The sequence below is a fragment of the Piliocolobus tephrosceles genome, chromosome 6 (assembly GCF_002776525.5).
Source record: "Piliocolobus tephrosceles isolate RC106 chromosome 6, ASM277652v3, whole genome shotgun sequence".
NCBI classification, from domain to species: Eukaryota; Metazoa; Chordata; class Mammalia; order Primates; family Cercopithecidae; genus Piliocolobus; species Piliocolobus tephrosceles.
The window spans coordinates 102,931,977-102,950,851 of NC_045439.1; the positions used below are offsets into that span (position 1 = coordinate 102,931,977).

The following is an 18,875-nucleotide window of genomic DNA, read 5'->3' on the forward strand; positions in this document are numbered from 1 at the left end:
TTTTCATTTTCATTACGTAGTTTTTATTTTAGATGAACATTATTATAAAAAAAAAGTTCACCTGGAATAAAATCCATTTAAAAAAAACACAGCATCAGTATCAGTACACAGTTAATGAATTGGCTTAAACAAGATTAACCACATGACAGGTCCACTTATCTGCAGGAGGTTTTCACATTAAGCCATTGGAGTAAAAATAAAATATGTTTAAACATGTACAGTAGGATAATTATATGGAAAAACTGGAGAGTTTCCATTAGGGGCATGATTTTCATCAAACAGTTTATGGTATCTTGCATGAAAGGAACTGCAGTGTCAGCTGCAAACAAAATAAAACCCATCTGTAAGGTCATAAAATTGAACTATAATAACTAAATTCACATTTTAAAAAAAGGTAAGAAAGTGAAATAAGTTCTATTAGTTTCTTGGCACAAGAAATGCAATTGCATATGGCACACACATTTCAAGAAATGAAGTAAAATCTGAAAATATCCCTAGAATAACTGTTTGCTAATTTTTATTTCTGTACATTTCATTTAATTTTTTTCAGAGTGAACATGATAGTCATTAATTTTATTAGTCTAAAAATATGACTGATTCTACTCTAAAGTCGTGCTAGAATTTGAAATTCTTTTAGCATATCCTGTCCGTCTGGGTCCCTCTGTATCAAGGGATTTCATTTTTAGACATTCCTTTCCAACCACTCCTGTGCCCCCTTTGGATGTAACAAGGAAAAAGGAATGTCTCTTCTGTTTAAAAAAAAAAAAAAAAAAATCTAAGAAACCTGATTGCAGAAATGAGTGCTTAAAATTTACGATAAGTAAACCAACATAATGAAATGTGGTTTTAAAATCTTAAGCTTAGAAGCTCATCTTTAAAGACTGAGAACTAAATTTGTAAAGGAATCTAAGTCATGAACTTGAAAAGAATGTCTGCTTAAATGTATCACTTACTGATCACAGGGAAAACTTTATAAACCTTAATATAGACTCTCAGCATTCAGAACCTGTAAAATGGAGTTATAATCTCTTACTTAGAAACTTCTGCAAAAACGCACCTATATTGCACAGCTAAATTTATTAATGGAGACAAGGAGATAATACTTTTTTTATGCTACTGGATATGACATGTATGCTCTATTCTAAACTAATATTTCCTACCTTTCCCAATGATGTCTTCAGTTCAAAACAAAACATAGAGTCTAAATTTTGTTAGATGCTTAAAAGCTGGCTCACTGTTTTTCTACCAGGTATTAGAATACTAGTTAGCTAAATGAGGTATAATTAAAAAATAGTCCTTCAAAGTAAAGAGTATAGTCTTCTGAAAATTTATAACAAAGACTGCACAAAATGTTTATGTAAATAGTAAGAAACCCTGCAGCACCCACTAACTGATGCACAGGTAGATTATTGTATCATAGTCTGTCCAAGTAAAATATAGCTAAAATAAGTTCCCAGTGAAACATTTTACAATCAACTGATTTACATGCTACTTAGTTACAGCACATTTTCACTGTCTGATACGCTCAGACTCTATTTGAAAAGGTCTAGTCCAATTATTGTCAAAAATTTACACATGATAATAGAGTGCAGCCACGGAACCACTAATACTGCTGCAAAACTCTTCATGTACCTTATCCGTAAGACCGCAAAAATGTCCACAAAAAACTAGATTTCTTCCGTTTCAGCAGGGAACAGACAATTATCTGTCATTGAATTCATCTACAAATAGAAAAAATAATGCACTGTATGTACATTATTAAGCAAAGTGGAATATTTATTGGGTCATTTTATCATGCAGAAAGTGAATTACCTAAGGTCTTAGCTCAATGTATATACAATTTAGCAAAGCTAAATGTAAGAAAATAGCAAGGACAATTTATTTCTATATAACAGAGCATATACTCCCAGTTTGCTGCTACTTCAAAGAGCACTTTTAGACTCATCTAACTTTCATAGGCTCTTTCAAGTGAAGTTCATGGAGACTAGTTATTCCACATAAGACAAAAGAAGAAAGAAGAAATAGAACCAAAGCAAAGCATTCTGTTAAAAAAAAAAAAAAGTAATAAAAGCTAACCACAAAATATGTCAGTTTTGGTTTGCAGACAACCCCTGAGATTATATAAACCAAAGCATTAAGACACCAAATAGTCAGAGGTAAATTACTAAGAGAATTACATTCATACATGGTGTCATAGCACTTATCTTTTAGAAGGTACTTTGTTACCATCCAGAAAGCTTAACTGCTTGGATTTTTTTCAGGAAATAGTCAATACAAGATGTTTCTAAAAAATTATTTTTTCCTTTTGAAAATGTATCTAATTTGAAGATAGTAGAATTACAATAAACTTTCAATCACGGAACTACCAATTATACCAGAACAGCAATGAATGACTTTTAAGCCTACAGGTAATTACAAAAAAAAATTACAGAGGCTGAAATTTGTCAACAATAAGTTTAGTATATCAAAAATAGCTTGGGCATATTTGCAGCTGCTAAATTGTTCCTTTATTTTCAAGTAAGTACGAAAGATTGACTGGTTCAAGCATTCTAATGACATATCTTAATTTGAAGAGAATTCTCTGTGGTAACAAGCAATCCCTTTCCACTGCCATCTCCTGTTCTTAACTATCCAGCATGACAGTAGCCTTTGTGAAGCAAAACAGGCACACCAGGAAGAATAATTATTAACAGAATTCGTTTCCCTCATCCCCTCTGTATTATCCCCCCTCTGTGTTATGACACTGAAGGCTAGAGTAACAGCAATGACATAGTGATCTGAATTTGGCACATAAGTTAACACTAAATACCTTGTGATGGTTTTATCTACACAAGTATACCAGTACCAGTGTTTGTTGAGAAAGGCAACTAAGCTTTTGGTCGGCTTTAGCCCAGATGACTAGACTAAGTTCTATAACAATGAACCAAAACAGATGGAACTGGGTTCTACACATTCAACAACAACTGTCTGAAAACTGAAACCTTGGTCCTGTTTTCTCTAATGAAAAGGCAAGACTTTTCCTGGAGGCTACACTAGGTCTAAGTACTTTTATTTCTAAAAATACCTCCCAAATAAAACCAACCAAAAGTCATTATTTTCACCATTACCAAGAGCTAGCTCTATTAAATTTATATCAACAAGTTAATCTGTCTTTATATAGGTAAGCTTTCCACAAACTAAAATCTAAACCTAACTTCTGTAGACATGGATCATGGCAGGAATTTGGTATTACAAATAAACCAGCCAGCTAAGGAGTGAACCTAAGAAAAAATCTATTACATATCCTTATTGACAGAATCACAGTTAGACGCTGGACTAAAACCCTAAATGGTATCTCTCTCAGCCCACGTAAAATTTCAGCTCAAGAAGTTCACAAATAGAAACAGATAATAATGTTCAAATGTGTTATTAGTTTTAGGTAACTGAGTGATTACAGTAAGTCAAACATGGAAAAGAATAGCAAATACAAACCCCAGGGAAAAATGAGATTATGGTGAGTTCCAAATGCAGTTTCTATAGATTAGGCAGAGGTAATCATTTTAAAAAATGATTCATTCAGCTACCCAGACTCTGGCAAACAGGTCAGGAATGAGCAAAGCGCTTAACAATCTGAAGAAATAAAGAAATTGTGGCCTTTGATGACTAGATGGGCATTTCAGTAAAATTTTTTAATGACTTTAATGATTCTTATTTAAGAAAAAGCCCTTAAATAAATGCTACCAAGGCAGTAATATTTGACCATATGAACCAGACCAAATACCCTTTTAGTATAGTAACCTCTGCCGTAAATGCTCTGCTTTTAACATTGCCACACGTACAATTTTATCTAGAACTTCATGACACAAAAGTGTGCAAATATGAGTCTAAGATTGTGCTGAAATAGGGAAAGGCTAACACTGATGCGCAAAGTAAAAAAGAAAGATAACAACTTCTGCAACAGGTAATAAAACAAGGAAAAAAACAAGTTAGGTCCTGCATGTGTCTCCACTTCATTGCTTCCATGTTTGAAAAAAGGAGCCTGTTCTTTTGCTAGGCCACGAGGCTGGAATCCACTTGGCATTCTGTGTTGAGAGGTCTAAGTTCAGTGGTGCTCTCAGCAGCAGCCGGGAGGTGTGATTCTGAGGCTGGGTGACCTGTGCTTTCAGAGAAGCAGGAAAGGGCCCTCTAGGTGTGCTGCAGTCTCTCAGAAAGAGTTCATCAAAGTAGCAAGCAACGAAAGAAACTGGTCTTCTTTGATCGGTTTTCTGTTATTTTCACTGGTCCACCTGCTCCTGCTGAATTGCTGTCATTCTAAAAAATAGATGATAAAGTTACCAAGGAAATAAAAGTTTCATGGTTTGACCTCAGTTACCTAAAAAATAAAAATAACTAACCACACCATGTGAAATGTGTATTCTAGTGAAATATGTATTCACTAGAGTATTTTATCAGAACGGGAACTAGTTAAGCACCAATGTTGTCTTTTTATTTGGAAATGGTGAATTAAAAAGAGGAAAATGCCCTTACAATAGCAGCTTTTATATCAATAATGTATTAGATAGGAAGCTTCTATTTCTAGTTCCAATGGAGTGCAAAGTTTCAAAGGTAATGATGGAAACAATGTTAAGATACTGGCATATGCAATTCTGTTAGAGGTAAGAAGAGCTAGTAGTATAAGGTATGCAATTATACTCAGGACTCAGCATAAAACAAACTTTCAAGGTTGTCTTAATGATTTCAAATTTAAGCACACTTTAGCAACTTCAAAATCATAGCTACATAGATATAAATATCTGTCACATGAAAACTGAACTGGATAATTTTATGGCAAAAATCGAATTTGTGCCATTACTATTTTTATTATTCTGGTCAAAATTCAATTTCAAGATCACTTAAACAGCCAGATGAAAGATATGAAACAGCTGCAGTTCAGAAATAAGAATCCTAAACAAACAGAACTAAGAATCAGAGTTCAACCAAATGAGTATCTGAGTCAGGGAAAAAAATGAGTTTAATGTGAATATCTTATAATTAGACCTATCCTTTTCATCAAATGCCAAATAGAGAGCATAATGGAAATAAAAATTATAAGTGATACAAACCATTTTTCTGTTGAGTTTTGTCATTATATCTCGTGCAAGTGTAAAAAATGCCTATAGGTAAAACAAAACATTTTCATTAATATATATTCACTATATACATATATTCCCCCCACCTCAGAGATGGGGTCTTGCTATGTTGCCCTGGCTGGATTGGAACTCCTGGGCTCAAGCAATCCTCCCACCTTAGTCTCCCCTGAGTAGCTAGGACTGCAGGTGTGAGCCACGATGCCTGACTTATTTTAAAACAGAAATACAGAATTTTTCATTGTTTCACTATAAATATACCACTTTAAAGTTTTAACATTAAGAAAGTAACTATTGTAATCATAGTATGCACATGTTTACTCTTTTGAGATTGTATCATAAACATTTTCTAATGTTATCAAACTATCATTCATTCATCAAATATTTTCTTCATGTGACATAATATCTATCACAATAACACCCTTGCTGAATCACGAGTAACTTCCTCAGTACACCAAAAACAGGACAGAAGCTCTGTCTAAGCTACCCAACTTCCCTAGAGCAGGGCACAGTGCTCATCTAGGAGATGCTGAACATCTAGTTTAATGAGTGAATAATTATGTATTACCCTATAGCTCTAAAATATGTCTTCACAAAAAACTCTACTTTTTATTTCTGACCTTTTCTTTCAAATTGCTCTCACTGTTATAGCTGAATATGTATAATTTTCCGTGTCTGAACACTTCAAAATCCCAACAGTTGCTGGAGCTCTCGGCTAAATTCCCCACCGTGGAAGTCAGTTCAAATAGAAGCAGGGCAAATCTGATTAATCTTAGTGATAATTTATCCATAATGTCTCTTGATACAAACCAAGCATTTTTTAAACCCACCATCTCTTTTTCTATGAAGCCAAGAACTATTAAAGATTCTCCATGTCTCCATGCTAAACCCACTGTTAAATCAGCCTCTTTGTTCCCAACACTCCTGATCCCCAAAAACTGTTCACTACAAGGATTATTTCCAATCTAATCAAATAAAAACAATATGACAACTACTATTATTACTCATTGTCAGTGTCTCACTGTCAAACTCGTCACCTATGAGTCTAACCACACTGATTTAAAGCTCTGGCAAAGTTGTTACCATCTGTATGCCTGGCTAGAATCAGCAGCTCAGGCAACTCCCAGTTCAGGGAGCTCTATCCATACGGTTGCAAATTATAGGATTTCATTCCTTTTTATGGCTGAATAGTATTGCATTGCATATACATACCACATTTTCTTTTTTTTTTTTTTTGAGACGGAGTCTCGCTTTGTTGCCCAGGCTGGAGCGCAGTGGCCTGATCTCAGCTCACTGCAAGCTCCGCCTCCCGGGTTCACGCCATTCTCCTGCCTCAGCCTCCCAAGTAGCTTGGACTACAGGTGCCCACCAGCATGCCTGGCTAATTTTTTGTATTTTTAGTAGAGATGGGTTTCACCGTGTTAGCCAGGATGGTCTCGATCTCCTGACCTCGTGATCTGCCCACCTCGGCCTCCCAAGGTGCTGGGATTAAAGGTGTGAGCCACTGCGCCTGGCCCATACCACATTTTCTTTATCCATTCATCCACTGATGGACACTTAGGTTGATATACTGATTTCTTTCTTTTGGGTAAATATCCAGTAGTGAGACTGCTGTATCATATGGCAGTTCTATTTTTAGTTTTTTGATTGTTCTCCATGGTGGCTGTACTAATTTACATTCCTACCCACAATATATAAGGGTTCCCCTTTTTTTTTTTTTTTTTTTGAGACGGAGTCTGGCTCTGTCACCCAGGCTGGAGTGCAGTGGCCGGATCTCTGTTCACTGCAAGCTCCGCATCCCGAGTTTACGCCATTCTCCTGCTTCAGCCTCCCGAGTAGCTGGGACTACAGGCGCCCGCCACCTGGCCGGGCTAGTTTTTTTTTTTTTTTGTATTTTTTTAGTAGAGACAGGGTTTCACCGTGTTCGCCAGGATGGTCTTGATCTCCTGACCTTGTGATCCGCCCGTCTCGGCCTCCCAAAGTGCTGGGATTACAGGCTTGAGCCACCGCACCCGGCCGAGGGTTCCCCTTTCTCTACATCCTTTCCAGCATTTGTTATTGCCTATCTCTTTCATAAAAGCCATTTTAATTGGGGTGAGATGATAGCTCACTGTAGTTTTGATATGCATTGCCCTGATGACTAGTGATGTCGGCATTTTTACATATACCTGTTGGCCATTTGTTTGTCCTCTTTTGACAAATGTCTATTCAGATCTTTTGCCCATTTTTAACTTGGATTATTTCTGATGGCGGGAAATCCTTTTGTAGCAAGCAGAGGGAAGCATTTTTCTGCTTATCTAAGCTTGTGTAAATAAATCAGTAGAGGCTTCCTGTTTCCTAACACCCATCCGCCAACCTAAACAAATAACTGTTACATTATTTAAAACAAAGAAAAAGTTCTGATCAGTGTCCTCTGGCTAATAAAGTCATGTAGGTCTCGATTTTTAACCATCATGTTATGATGAACAATGAGTAATCTAGGAAATTAAATGTTTACGAGACTATCAGTATAATTAAAATAATTACATGTATTAACACATATCACATGTAAATTACAGTAAATTACATGTATTATTTTTATGATCAGTTGAAAAAATGTTTTTTAAAAGAGAAAATATCAACAGTTCTCTTGGTGAAGAAATCTTTTTTTTTTTTTTTTTTTAACACTTTAAGTTCTGGTATACATGTGCAGAATGTGCAGGTTTGTTACATAGGTATACACGTGCCATGGTGGTTTGCTGCACCCATCAACTGGTCATCTACATTAGGTATTGAAGAAAACGTATTCTCTTAAGACTTTAGATGGTTTGGTTTTCCTTAATAGGTAACTTAATGAAAATTTATTAACCCTACTCCCTGATAAACACACTTTCTTATTTGTACTAAATGCCACTGTTACAATTTATTGTGCTTAATCTATCTCAAATGTGTACACTAAAGGAATGTGTCCTATAAACTAACAGCTTAATTCTCCCTTGAGAGAGTATAGCCTTGAAAGTGATTTAACTCTTCTGCTGCAGGCATACAGGATGACATGAATGAGCACAGGACACTGGTTGGTCTTCTAGTCAAGGATTTTTGCCCAAACAAAGGGCAAAACTGAACTTCTACATTCTATTCTGTGAATCTTTTTTTTTTTTTTTTTTGAGACGGAGTCTTGCTCTGTCGCCCGGGCTGGAGTGCAGTGGCGGGATCTCAGCTCACTGCAAGCTCCGCCTCCCAGGTTTACGCCATTCTCCTGCCTCAGCCTCCGGAGTAGCTGGGACTACAGGCGCCTGCCACCTCGCCCCGCTAGTTTTTTTTTTTTTGTATTTTTAGTAGAGACGGGGTTTCACCGTGTTAGCCAGGATGGTCTCGATCTCCTGACCTCGTGATCCGTCCATCTCAGCCTCCCAAAGTGCTGGGATTACAGGCTTCAGCCACCGCGCCCGGCTATTCTGTGAATCTTAACTGTGCAATCTAACCCACGTGGAGGCTACATGCTAGAAATTCAACAACCAGTGTCTGCATAAAAATCAGAAGCAGCTGGTTGTGGTGGCTCACGCCTGTAATCCCAGCACTTTGGGAGGCCAAGGCGAGTGGATCACGAGGTCAAGAGATCAAGACCATCCTGGCCAACATGATGAAACCCCGTTTCTACTAAAAATACAAAAATTAGCTGGGTGTGGTGGTGCACACCTGTAGTACCAGCTACTTGGGAGGCTGACACAGGAGAATTGCTTGAACCTGGGAGGCAGAGGTTGCAGTGAGCCGAGATCATGCCACTGCATTCCAGCCTGGCAACAGAGCCAGACGCCATCTCAAAAAAAAAAAAAAAAAAAAAAAATCAGAAGCACAAAAGCCTGCAAAGTGGAGTTGGGTCAACAAAAGGCATTCACTAGGTCAGAAAATACCAAAGCTTTGAGAGCTGCTTGAACACAGGCCCCTAAGCACCTGTGCTGCTCTGTAACAAGTCACCAAACGTTTCCTTCTTACCTCTTCTACATTTGCACTGGATTTTGCACTTGTCTCCAAGAATTTAATCCCATAGTCAATTGCTAGCTGAAAGGCAAACAGAAATATTTAAATTTAGCAAAAGATGCTTGAACGTATAATGCATTTATATTTCTTAGGTTTTTCAAAGTCTCAAAGGTAGGGTATCTATTTCAGAACTCCTGTGGTTCTCAAATTTCTTTGTTTTCTTCTACTGTATTCGGAATTTAATAATTTAACTCAATCATCATAAGAAAGATGGCACAACTTCCATTTAAAACATAATTTAAGGCCAGGCGTGGTGGCTCACGAGCTTTGGGAGGCCGAGGCAGGCGGATCACGAGGTCAGGAGATCGAGACCCTCCTGGCTAACACGATGAAACCCCGTCTCTACTGAAAATATAAAAAATTAGACAGGCTCGGGAGGCTGAGGCAGGAGAATGGTGGGAACCCGGGAGGCGGAGCTTGCAGTGAGCCGAGACAGCGCCACCGCACTCCAGCCTGGTGGACAGAGCAAGACTCCGTCTCAAAAAAAAAAAAAAAAAAAAAAAAAAAAATAGACAGGCGTGGTGGCACGCGCCTGTAGTCCCAGCTACTCGGGAGGCTGAGGCAGGAGAATTGCTTGAACCCAGGAGGCGGAGGTTGGAGCGAGTCAAGATCACGTCACTGCACTCCAGCCCGGGTGATAGAGCAAGACTCTGTCTCAAAATAAATAAATAAATAAAATAAAATAATAATAATAATAGTTTAAGTACCTCTCTTTTTTTCTTTTTTTGTACTTTTAGTTCTCTAATATAGGATAAATACCTACCCTCCTGAGGTAGGAGAATAGGGTCTGGAGGCAGGGAACCTAAAACCAATTCATACTGACTTCCTATAACTAAATCAAAAGAAAAACCCCAGCCTTCCACGCCCAAGTAACAAAGTACAGGGGTTATTCCCGTTGCAACCTCCTCCCGTTTTCTGACTCACAGATTAAAAATGGAAAGTACCTCTGATTGGTCCCCTCCCACAACCAATCAGACGTCTGCACAGGGCATAACTTTGTAACTTCATTTCATCCTCTGATTGGTCACCTTCTGCAACCAATCAGACTGGTCATGGGCCACTACTTCATTTATGTAGAGTGTGAACCAAGTAACCCATGGGAAATTTCTAGAGGGTATTTAAACCTCAGAAAATTCTGTAACCAGTGCTCGAGCTGCTTGCTCAAGCCCACTCCCACTCTGTGGAGTATACTTTCATTTCGATAATTCTGTGCTTTTTTTGTCTTCATTCTTTCATTGTTTTGTTTGTGCGTTTTGTCCAGTTCTTTGCTCAAAATGCCAAGAACCTGGATGACTTGTAGTCAAGATCCTCCACTGGTAAAACTACCAAGAGCCTGGGATTCATTCACTCGCTTTATCTGCTCCCAAAGTATAATTCTCCAACTTTATTATACTGACTTTTAGGCCGGGCACAGTGGCTCACACTGGTAATCCCAGCACTTTGGGAGGTCGAGGCGGGCGGATCACCTGAAGTCAGGAGTTAGAGACCAGGCTGGCTAACATGGTGAAACCTGGTCTCTACTAAAAATACAAAAATTAGCCAGGTGTGGCGGTGGGCGTCTATAATCCCAGCTACTTGGGAGGCTGAGACAAGAGAGTCGCTTGAACCAGGAAGCTGGAGGTTGTAGTGGGCCCACATCGTGCAATTGCATTCCAGCCTGGGTGACAAGAGTGAAACTCCATCTCAAATAAAAAACAAAAAACTATACTGACTTTTAATTACCTTTTTTTTTTGAGACAGAATCTCGCCCTGTTGCCCAGGCTGGAGTGCAGTGGCACTATCTCAGCTCACTGCAACATCTGCCTCCTGGGTTCAAGCGATTCTCCTGCCTCAGCCTCCTGAGTAGCTGGGATTACAGGTGCGTGCCACCATGCCCAGCTAATTTTTGTATTTTTAGTAGAGACAGGGTTTCACCATGTTGGTCAGGCTGGTTTTGAACTCCTGACCTCGTGATCCGCCCACCTCAGCCTCTCAAAGTGCTGGGATTACAGGTGTCAGCCATCGTGCCAGGCCTTAATTACTTTTAATAAATGAGTCCAGAATTGAACAAAAATTTAAATACTAAAGCATTCAAGCTTTGATTTCTATTGAGACAAACTGTGAACTCTCATATATTCCTCCAAAAGTTCCTAGTTTATTTACAATGCTAAAATTAAGTAAATGTTTTTAGGGGAAAAAAGTCTGCAGCAAAAGTTCACAGTCAAATTGAAAAACAAAATGTGGCCAGGCATGGTGGCTCACACCTGTAATCCCAGCACTTTGGGAGGCCGAGGCAGGTGGATTGCTTGAGGCCAGGAGTTCAAGACCAGCCTGGCCAGCATGGCAAAACCCTGTTTCTGCTAAAAATACAAAAACTAGCCGGGTGTGGTGGCACATGCCTATAATCCCAGCTTCTTGGAGGCTGAGGCACGAGAATTGCTTGAACCCAGGAGGCAGAGATTGCAGTGAACTGAGATTATACCACTGCATTCCAGCCTGGGAGACAGAGCAAGACTCTGTCTCAAAAACAAAAACAAACAGAAAAAAAAAAAAAAAGAAAGAAAGAAAAAAGAAAATGCAATTTGCATATATAATTTTTTTAAAGGCTAAAGCAAAATTCCAAGACTTAAAAAGTGAAGCTTCTAAGTCAATTTAGAATCTGCCACAGAAGTAAATATGTGCACAAAATATTCCTTTGCTTTACAGGACACAAAAGAGAGAAATGCCCATAAACAACGTATAAATGACATCCATAGCTTGATCAGTTACAAGGAATTTATCCATAAAACCTAAAGCTAATGTATAGTAAAATATTCTTAGGGAAAAAAATGAACTGGAAAATGATTCCTGTTGAAACTTCACCTACCCGGTAACTTTTTTTTAAAAAAAGAATCAATTACTTTAACTTCAAAACTGGGCATTTTCACACAGATCTGGAAGAAACAGCCTGAACTCTAAGCTGCAGGAATCTGAGAAAGGACCAATTTGTATCTCCCAGAAAACATTAGCAAATTCTTTAGGAATGAGTCATGACCACACAGTATAGGGAGCTGGATCTCGAATACTAATTCACACCATTCAAGTATGGATTACATCTCTTTGTTGTTGATATCCAATTTAAAAGGATTAAAACACAGATTAAAAAAAAAAAACTTAAATCAATAATTAAACAATATGAAGAAAAGAAATGCTTAATGTGAGTAGAATCCAACCTTTATTCATTCCATTCACATTTACCTTCTCCCCTCTTTCTTTTGACACTTGTCTTTTGTCATTCATATCACATTTGTTACCCAGGATCATTCTTTCAACATCGGAAGAGGCATGCTGCAGGGAGAAAATAGCATGCTATAAAAACAGCCTGAGAAAAACCCATTACTTAAAAGACAAATCCAACTTGTCAGAAACACATGAATTTAATAAGACAAATAATCTTTCACTCACACAAGGCCTAATTCAGAGAAAAGTTTAAAGATGGGAGGAGGGGCAAAGCTACAGCACAAGAGCCCTCACAGAGCCTGTGCAAACCTTCTTCCCGAGGTTTGGAAAGAAGGTGGAACAAACACAAATAAAGTTTACGGTGATCTAATGACAAAATTTCCAAATATTTGGGTCAAAGAAGGACAAAAACTTGGTACTGAGTGAACCAGTAGAGAAGGTATTCTGGATTCTGAACTATTTAAAAAAGAAATTCATCTAAGTTAATAGAAACGTGTACAAAATTTATCAGTCAGATTTCTTAAGTGACGAAGACATTAAAAAATCTTAATACCAATTATCCTGGGATTAGAACAATCTTCAAATATCTAAGATGGAGAAAATGTCAGAAGGGCAAAAAGTTGCCAGGGTAAAGAGATACTGTTGCTAGCCAAACAGCATGGTGGGATAGAAGCTGGGAACCAGATGTTTTAATCCTGGCTCTTCTTTTTAAAGGCTGTATGAGCACAGGCAAATCATTTCTTTCTGGTCTGTTATTCATGTGTAAAATGTGATCTAGGATTAAATTATTTCCCATATCTGGCCCAAACTTAAAATTTTGTGACATTACTTCTCTGTTCCCCTATGCCCCAGTAGTCAGACTGGCAGCACCAGAGATTTATGGAGTTCTTTAGAGAGAGAGGGCCCAACGTGCCCATGCCCTGCTTCTAAGCAGCTCAGCTGCCTTGCAGAGACAGAGGAGCCTTTTACAAGCACCCAGCAGGACTCTTCTCCAATGTCACCATTCTCTTTCCGCACATACCTCTTCAATATTTCTGATCCAATTTTTAATATTGTCAAAGGATTTTTCATTTGTGATGTCATAGACCAGCATAATGCCCTGTAATGGGGAAAAAGACTTTTATTTAGTACTTCATATATTTAAAGTTATAGTATATAATGTCAATGTACTCCTACCCTCCAGAAACCTTTTGTTTGTCCATTTTTCCCCTTTACAAAAGGATTCATAATAAATTTGAAAAGTACAGAGAAACAAAAATCAATAAATACATTATTCCACTGGTCTCACCGTGTAAATAAAAACCCTGTTAACCTTTAATGAATTGGTGATTGTGGTAAAGGTGATACACCCTTTCCACCTGGCCTAACACGAAAGCAATCAGCACCAACTGGGGCTGAGTGTTCAGTCAAAACACAGATAACACTGGGAGTAAGAGTTCGTCACTTCCATTGTGCACTTGTTTATTCCAAGTAGAAACTATCTTCCTTTCTACCGTTCTACGAAGATTGAGACTACACTGATTTAAAATTATTTTTTATATATGTCGATCAAAAAAATAGGTTGTCACTATCTAAGTACATCACAGACACTTAAAATCCAATGCATTTGTTATACTGGTTTAATGAAAGGCATTCTCGTCATATTTTTAAAGACTCCATGTCTGGTATTTCTTTCTTTCTTTTTTTTTCTTTTGAGACAGTCTCTGTCTGTCGCCCAGGCTGGAGTGCAGTGGCACGATCTCCGCTCACTGCAAGCTCTGCTTCCCAGGTTCACGCCATTCTCCTGCCTCAGCCTCCTGAGTAGCTGGGACTACAGGTGCCCGCCACCACGCCCGGCAAGTTTTTGTATTTTTAGTAGAGACGGGGTTTCACCATATTAGCCAGGATAGTCTCGATCTCCTGACCTCGTGATCTGCCCACCTCAGTCTCCCAAAGTGCTGGGATTACAGGCATGAGCCACTGCACCCGGCCCATGTCTGGTATTTCTAAAAGGTTTACTTTCCAAATGTTTAAACTAACACCTGTATGCTATTGCAAAATCTATATCCCCAGACCACACTTCTGTACTAAGTGCTAGAACTACTCACCTGTCCATCTACTACAGAAATATTCAGTGAGCACCTACTGTGTGCTTGATACTACACTAGATGCTACTAGCAATGAACAAGATAGAAAAGGTCTCTTCCTCTTATAGATGGCTAGCAAAGACAACAGACAATGAACCAATATCTATACAACTAATCGTAATTTTGACAATTGCTATGAAGATGCATGGGGAGCTCATATGCTAGGGATGTAATTGAATCTGGTTGAGGGGCTGGAGTGGGCAGGGGAGGCTTCCGTGAGGAAATGACATTAAAGCCAAAGCCTGGGAACTTATTAGACTTAAAATAGGCAAAGAACAAGGAGTTAGGGTGAAGAGGGGAAGCCCAGGTACCTGGCAAATAGCAGAACCATTGTAAATCTCTTGCTGATGTTGAACCAGAGACCACTGGATTGAGTGAAAGAAAGTCAGCTTGGCAAGGCTGCACAGATCTAATGGGTGGAGGGCACAAGATGAGGCTGAAGGGCTAGGCTGGGGTACTCGAGAGACCACTCTGTGGACACTGGCCAATAGATATCCCCTGTGATCACAGCAAACTCAACAAAGTAAAACATGAGGTTGTCTTGTCTCCTCTGAATCTTCTGTTTGTCCCTGTATTACCATTTTGGTGAAAGTAATACAACCCAGTCAGCCAGTCCAAGCACACATGTGGGAGTTATCTTCTTTGCTATAGCCAATCAGTCACTAAGTCCTAGAGACCCAATATCCTAAATATTCCAGAATCTTACCTATCACACACACAGCCTTATTCAGATTCTCACAAATTAGTCTTTACCTGGATTCCCGTCATCTTTAATTGATTTCCCTGATAAATTTCATTCTCTTTCTTTCTTTCTTTCTTTTTTTTTTTTTTTTTTTTTTTAGAGACGAGGTCTCGCTACGTTGCCCAGGCTGGCCTCAAACTTCTGAACTCAAGCAGTCCTCCCACCTCCGCTTCCTGAGCTGCTGAGATTCTGGGCATGAGCCACCACATCCAGCTTCCCTGCTTTCATTCTTAGCCTCCTCTAATCCACTTTCCAAAAGGGCACTAGAGCTATCACTTCATTGACCAAAACTCTTTAGCACCTCTCCATTACACTCACATTTAAATTAAAATTCCTTAGTATGGTAGGGGGAAGTCCTTCTAGGTCTGGCTTCCAACTTTGTAAGTAAATATAAAATATATAAATACGAATAAATATATATCATATAAAACACACATATACACACAGACAAAGAATACAGGAAATCAAATGTTAACAGAATATATCTCTCAGAGTAGTGGGATTTTAGATGATTTCTTGGGATTTTCAAAGTTTCCTATAGTATATGTATCCTTTTTGCAACCAGAAAAACATACATGATTGTTTAAATGACAACTCCTCTACCCTCCCTTCCTCTAGCTTCAAATACAAATGCTTCACTTTGGTTACATGCTGTAAAGGTGATTTTACAATTGTCTCAATGTAAATAATTTTATTTATAAAGGTCAGTCCAGGCGTGGTGGCACACACCTATAATCCCCAGCACTTTGGGAGGCCGAGGCTGGTGGATCACCTGAGGTCGGGAGTTCAAGACCAGCCTGGCCAACATGGTGAAACCCTGTCTCTATTAAAAATACAAAATTAGCTAAGCGTGGTGGTGCATGCCTGTAATCCCAGCTACTTGGGAGGCTGAGGCAGGAGAATCACTTGAACCTGGGAGGTGGAGGTTGCAGTGAGCTGAGATCGTGCCACTGCACACCAGCCTGGGCAACAAGAGTGAAACTCCGTCTCAAAACAAGAAAAGGTCAAAGTAGAGAACTATACATTTTAAAATCGTCAAAATGGTAAATGTTCTATTATGTATATTTTACCACAATAAAAACAAATCAAAGTGGATTCTGCATAATCCCTGATACAATGTGTTTGGCTGCCTACAATATTAAAATTACCCAAATTACTGCCCTAGCCCTACCATCCTTTGGACTGTGTGAACAACCCAGATCATACATGCCATTTCATCACGAAGTTTCATTTCACTGGTTAGCACAGAAAGTGTGAACATGGTGTGGTGTTACGAACACAAGCTCTAGGGTCTGAGGCTCCTAACTCAGACTCCAGCACATATTAACTGGGAGATCCTGGAGACATTATTTTATTCCTCTCAGTCTCCATGTCCTCATTTACAGAATGAGGACAATACTTCTTCCACGCTAGATCGTTTTGAGGATCTACTGAGATATGTGTAAACTACTTCACTTACAGTCTGAGACATAGCTTGGACTCAATAAATGGCAGTTATTATTAATTTATATCTTTAGTTTCAATAGCAGAAATCATTCACCTATTTCTTATGTTTTTAAGCTAATAAGATATTATGAATCAGTTAGAAATACAAATTCAAGTGTATCAGTTAAAACTCTATGTATCTAGTATATATCTACAAGAAGAAGAGCTTCCTACGAATTCAGAAGATGGTGTTGGTCTATGAGAAATGTTAATAATGTAATGATATGGTCCTGTTTTTCCCCAAAGCCCAAATGTCCATCAGGATCACTGCTATGCCTATGAATGCTGCTGATGTGTTCGAAATGACATGGTGACAGACTCTAGTATAGTGCTTGTCAACATGCCACATACCTGAATCAACCAAACTAAACCTGCCATAACCACTACTTGCTGAAAATGGCGGGCCCCGCAACCCACTGGAACAGATGACTTGAGAGACCCAAGACTCAGGCACAGCAGGATTTCCTGAAGATTTATAAATCTAAGATGGTTTCTAGGTCTAAAATTTCCCACTGATTCACCCCTTTAGCAAGCATTTATTGAGCCTCTACTATGTGTCAGACACTGGCATTGTCTACAGGAGAACAAAGAGAGAAATCTCTACCTTCAAAATATGGAAGATAATACTATTTAGAATAGCAACAATTTCTAATTAGCTGAAGTAATATGAGGAGAGACTAGGCAGTAAATAAATTAAAAGATAATCCTGAAATCTAAATATATATATTTCCATGCCCTCTTTCTTCATACAACAAACTACAGCCAGACATTCAAGCGAAACATTTACTCTCACATTCTAAGTACCCCTGCCCACCCTCCAGTGAAAATGAGCATGCAAATGGTGTCAGCACATCATTCCTAGCATGCAAAGAACTACTCAACAGAAAGGCATGTGTGTCTAAGATGCCTCTAATCAGAATTACCTGTAAACTATTCCAAATCATCCCTGTTATGATGTTCTTTTTATCCCTAAAATTCCTTCCTGGGGGAAACAAACAAACAACAAACAAATGTCTTCCTGGCACATATCATAAGCCCCTTCCCTTTGATTCCAGTCTAAGCAAAATAGAGAGTGGCTGGCAGCTATTTTTATTCAAATGATGACCCTTTACAATCTTAAAAGTATTATAGGGTGGAGTGTGCGGAACAAATACACATAAAATGGTTAGTGGTACACTTCAGCTTTAAAAAGGAATCCCTACTCTTCTTGTGGGGATGAGTTATGATGTTACTCCAACACTGGAGAGTGAGTGGTGGTAGAGGAGGAAGGGCAGCATGTCAGCATGTCAGTGAGGGGATCTGTGGGTTCAGACCACATCTTCCTGGAGGCTTGGGGACAGCTATCACCCCTTCAGCTCTGTCACCCTAGCACCGCTCCCAGGAATACAAGAATCTTTTAAGCAATGAGTTGGGAATGATGGCAGCTGGTGCCCTACAATCTACCAGTTGGGGTTCATGATCTCAGTTGTTCAACCTTCAAAGACTCTCTGAGCATACTGGATTTCATCATAATTCAAGACTCCAACTTGTGCTTGGCTTAGGCCTAAACACCAGAGATAAAGCCATGGTCTGAACCTGACATTCTAGGCATGGTTAAGCACAGCTCGTGGAAGTAAGGCGGCTTCCAAGCTGCCTTACTCACCACTGTACTCCTAGCATCACACTGCCCAGAGCCAAAAAGCAATAAAAGTGCACTGAATAGATGAAACATCTTAGGATAGAACATAACAAGTGACAAAGTTATGACAGCAAGGAAAATGCCTGGATTCAGCAAAGAACTTGGTAGTCAAGATTCGCCAGATTCTTTCCAGCCAGCTGGCAGAATGGTGGTCAGGGGGATGACAGAGACATGAGCCACAGCAGTGGATGTTGTGGAGGTGGTGAGGTAAGAGTTAATAATGGTGGCAGGGCTAAATGACAAGAGAGTATAAGAAAGGAACATTTAGTCATAGGGCTTGTGGTTTGCTAAGAATGCCATAAGGTATTAATAAAAGGAAAAATAATGAAAATATAGAATCACATCAGAATGTGTGGAGGAGTTCTAGAACATCTCTATAAGTTAATCACCTGATTATGATGATGAAGACCACTGGCAAAGTATACATTTGCTAAAAACAACCAAAAACCCTTTAAATGTCGTTTCCCCATCAAAAATTGTATTTTTCTCCATTGTACTAGACTCCAGCTTGAATTCTATAA

At 38.9% G+C, this 18,875-nt stretch overlaps 1 protein-coding gene across 1 annotated transcript in view; it reads right to left on the reverse strand.

Moving 5' to 3' along the window:
- Positions 1-18,875, reverse strand: part of RAB8B (RAB8B, member RAS oncogene family) — an 80,214-nt gene continuing 61,339 nt past the window's right edge. Inside the window, exons 4-8 of the mRNA XM_023185281.1 lie at positions 13,345-13,422; positions 12,342-12,431; positions 9,081-9,146; positions 5,082-5,132; positions 1-4,290 (exon numbers count right to left, since the gene is read on the reverse strand). Coding sequence (XP_023041049.1) covers positions 4,198-4,290; positions 5,082-5,132; positions 9,081-9,146; positions 12,342-12,431; positions 13,345-13,422 — 378 coding nt within the window. The 3' untranslated portion in view covers positions 1-4,197. The remainder of the gene's footprint in view (positions 4,291-5,081; positions 5,133-9,080; positions 9,147-12,341; positions 12,432-13,344; positions 13,423-18,875) is intronic.